At 45.4% G+C, this 4,217-nt stretch overlaps 1 protein-coding gene across 3 annotated transcripts in view; it reads right to left on the bottom strand.

Annotated features, from left to right (window-relative positions):
• Positions 1-4,217, bottom strand: part of XPA (XPA, DNA damage recognition and repair factor) — a 6,356-nt gene extending 2,139 nt beyond the window's left edge. For 2 of the 3 annotated variants that reach the window (XR_004843040.1, XM_035902315.1), the window contains exons 1-2: positions 2,447-4,164; positions 607-772 (exon numbers count right to left, since the gene is read on the bottom strand). Coding sequence is in view for 2 of the 3 variants with exons in the window: in XM_035902315.1 (XP_035758208.1) it covers positions 607-772; positions 2,447-2,499 (219 nt within the window). In the remaining variant the exon portion in view is untranslated. The other variant, XM_035902316.1, reaches the window with a different exon arrangement.

Here is a 4,217-nt window from a genome sequence, read left to right as displayed (position 1 = left end):
TCCCTACACACACCCCCCAAGCCTCTGCTTCCCATCTGTCTCTTTGCTCTTGACCAACAAAAAGGGCATTACTTACTCTTACTCAGGCAACACTGTTTTTTTTACTACCTGCTGTATCTAACTTACTCAGCAAAGTCAAACCCAGCTCTAATTTTGTGCATATTCCACTAAAGCAGCAGCATTCCTATAAAAGCAGCAAACAAGAAATGACAAGAACCCTGGAAAATCTACTTGCCTTTCCTGCTGCCCCTGGGGGCAGAACTGCGAACGTGAGGCCACAGCTACGAAGGGCCACACGCTGCAGCAGCTGCCCCACGCATCTCAGAGTAGCACTGAAAGGCCACGCGCTTCACAACCTGCTGTCATGCGAACCACCGAGGCTGTGGTGCATCAACATCTTTAAAATGCTCTCAGACACACAAGTTTTCATGAATTTGGCCCACTGCTCTTTATTTTAACTACAGCAAAAATTTACACAAGCTACGCCTAATACACTTAACTTGGGACAAAATCTTGTCAGATGTCAGAACCACAGTGGCACCGTTTTGGCTATCAAAGTTGTACGAAGGCAAAAAGAGGTCTGAAATACGCTAACAATTTCTGTACCTGTAGTTTTAAATAAAGTTTCATGTCACCCCATCGTGAATTATGAGGGTTTTTCTTCACAATGAATCTGAGCACTGGTTCCCTCTTGTCTAAGTCACAGTCCTTAAGAAGATACTCTTCTTTTGCTTCTGTCCTTGTTATAAGCTTATGTTTATCTTCAGCATCTCTGGAATATGTAAAATAATGATGAGAAAGCTACACCCGAAAACCGCATCATTAACATCTAAGTCCCCACCACTTCTAACATTCCTGAAATACAGGCAGCCCTCATTCTCAGTTTTTCTGTATGCAAGTAATTCTGGATTCCAACAACCTAGCTAAACTCCAGGATAGGTTTACTGAAATTAAGTTTAAAAATTCTCCCATTTGAGCAAACGCAGGCTGAAGAGCCTGTTTTCCTAGAAGTGCTTTTCTTCCATTTTCTTACAAGAGGGAGTAACTGAAACTTAACAGGAGTATGAATAATTTTAGGTATTCACCTAACCCAGATGCAATTCAAGAGGACTGAAGTACAAGCCTGACACATGGTCAAGAGAGAAAGAATGTGTAATCTGAGACAGGTCAGATCACCTGAGAATATACACACTCCATATGCTCCTAGATCCCAGAAACAGATTAGCAACACAGAGCGAGCACTTGTTTCTAAATGCAGGACAGCAGGCAGAGGAACTGTAAAATTAAGACCTTGAAATATTTTAACTTCTACCAGACAATGAAAAGCTGCGTAACTACAGCAGCACTTACGAGTTAAAAGAAAAAAAAATTACATTTACGCAATCCTAACTGAAGTGTAACTTGAATGGCTTGAGCCGGAACAATCTGCCAAACAGTAAGCGCTAGCAACGGTCATCCAGGAAGTACTGCTGCAAACGTAGCTTTGCTAGAATTCAAAGTTCACAGTAAAGGCTAACGCAGCACTGGAATCTCTTACACGTTCAGCTACGAGAGCTACTTGCACCGAAGAGAAGTGACTCATAAGGCTCTGAGCCCCTTCCTTAACATCCTTTTCCCACCCATCTTGCCTTCCTGAGACAGCACTTTGTCTCCAAGGGCTGCGAGCTGCCCACCCCCGCGGCAGCCCCGACCGCTCCCCGCAGCAAGCCAGGGGAGCTCTCCCAACAAACTGCCAGCCCTTCCCGCCCCCGCCCTTTGCCCAGTCATTCTCGCCCCTATAGGCGGTGGTTGGCTGCTTCCGAGCTGGTTTCATTGCCCCGGTTATCTCGATGGCTTTTGGAGCCTTTTTTTGTGTTAAAAGATAAGAGTGGAGACTGTGCCTTCTGCTCAAGGTCAAACTCCTGCTTACCCTGCAGGTCAACCAGTAACCCCCCCTGGGGGTGCTGCCCTTTGGCTGCCAGGCACCCAGCCCACTCGTGCTGACCAAAGTACTATACTTCACCCGGGTTAATTCACCAGGTCGGCAAACACTTCCCCTAATCCCCGCTCTGCTTCAGAAAGCAGATACTCTGTGCTCTATCAGTTTTTCAAATAGCTCTGGCCTGCAACCAGGCATTAATTTCCATGCTGACAAACACACTAACTGCTCTCACGACATTGCATTTCCGTTGGAGGGTGGGTGGGGGGGGGGGGGAATCAACTGGTGGCATCCCCTATCCTAAGTCAGGCTCATGAGACAATGCTGCTGTTCTCACTTCCGTAACGGAAAATATGAGTTTATCACTCAGCTTCCATTTACTTTTTCAGTAAATATTAAGTTACTGAAAAAAATGTCTCTTTGCTGACAGCCTTTTTAATTAAACAGAATGATTGTAATTATCTAAATTATAGCCAGCAATCTTTACATAAAATAAAGCTTCCCTCTCCTGATTATTTGCAATAATACCTGCAATTATCACATGTTGCCCAATCAAAGTGCTGCATAAGGTAGGAATCCATGAATTCTTTGCCACAGTCTCCACAGATGAGATAGTCAAACTCTAGCACAGGTGCTAATGGAAAGAAATGGGTGGTGGGTTGTTTTTTTTTTTAAGGAACTACTATGTTAAAAACAAGCATCTGGAACTGGTATTACAGGCAATTTTACTAAAATTTACATTATAGTTCTCACAGCATTCATTACAGACTATTTTCACTCCTCTATCGAAGTTTTCCAGAAAGATACAGTACAAATTCAAGCCCATGATCATGCAATCCCATCTCTGCTGGTGTATTTTTGTTCTTGCCAGAAGGTTCACTGTATTAAGTATTGGATTTCAACATTTAAATGCACACATTTGTTTCGACTTAGCCATTGTTTAAAAAAAAAAAAAAAATCTCCACATTTCCCCATAAAATGCTTCATATCCCCTCCCACAGCTTCCTCCGTCCCGGCCCTCCAAAACTCATCCTGATTTAGAGAGGACGCGCAGGCAGGAACGGGAGGAAGCAGTGAAGGGGATGCAGTCCGAACGGGGTGGCTAGAGCAGGAAGGAGAACAGGAGCAGCACTGGTATTGCAGTCCTCTCAGCTCTGCTCCGGTTTTTTTCCTAGCTCAGCCACACCTGCCTCTCCCTAAATGAGCTCAGCGGAAGCCCCGGGGTGGTTGGCAAGGCTCTTGTCCATTCCAGCCGGCAGAAACGGAGGTGGATGGCCAGAGAGCTGCTAGGAGTGGAATGGGGATGGAGCTCCACTACAATCCTCTCCCCAAGCCCTCTCAGCACTGCTCCAAGCCCAGACTCATGCCGGTGCCAACCATCGCTCCTGGCCGCATCCTCGCCGGGTAGATCGCCTCCAGCGTCATCGCCATCTGCTTTACATTCCATGTGACACCAAGGAACACCGATTCGGGTACCGCAGCTCTAAGGAATGCTCCTTTAACAGTAACATTGTAATTCTAGCAAAAAATTTAACATTTTTATACAGTTTCACGAGCTGGAAGTGGGATGATGCCGCAGAATATTAACAATACCTGAAACGGAAGATTAATGCTTAACATGCAGCACCATACATTTTTAATTGCGTTTGCATTTATAGCAGATTCGATCTAGCAAAGCCGACATTTTCTGCCAATTCAGTCCCACTGGCGTCAGCGGGATGCTCAGTACTTCACATAGCCATGCTCTTACATCACATTTCATCATTTAAGGCAGTACTCCCGAACATCGACACGTTTTATTAAGACAATGACGCTATGAATTACACAGCAAAAATACCCCCAGCGCAAAGGCACCCCAGATCTGCCCAATTTATTGTTAAACGTTAGCCCCTGGAAAGAAGCAGGGCTGCTAGTCGTTTACACTCTTAACGAAATCTAGTGGAGATTTCTAACAAAGAGATACACTGCACCAACAGCCCCGCAGCCGATTCAGAGCTGAACAAAGCAAGACAAAAGGCAATCCCAGAGAAGAAAGTCCATCTATTCTGGGATCCTTACTTCTCCATTTGCTTTTTTGGGGGAGAATATCACAAGCCAGAATGTCGAAATTCCCCACCAAACGGTCAGCCACTCGGCGCCAGAACGTTTTATAACGACAAAAGCTGGCGCTGCAGCAGTGCTCCGGTCGCGGCATAAACCGTACCAACCTCGAAATTCCCACAACCGACGAATCCGCCCAGATTTACACTTACTTTGATCTTAGAATTCAGATTCCCGAACAAAATGGTGGAAATAGCGA

The sequence above is a fragment of the Egretta garzetta genome, unplaced genomic scaffold (assembly GCF_000687185.1).
Source record: "Egretta garzetta isolate BGI_Z169 unplaced genomic scaffold, ASM68718v1 scaffold709, whole genome shotgun sequence".
Taxonomy (NCBI): Eukaryota; Metazoa; Chordata; class Aves; order Pelecaniformes; family Ardeidae; genus Egretta; species Egretta garzetta.
Note: the sequence above shows the minus strand (reverse complement) of the source record. Positions and strands in the feature narration are given on the sequence as shown.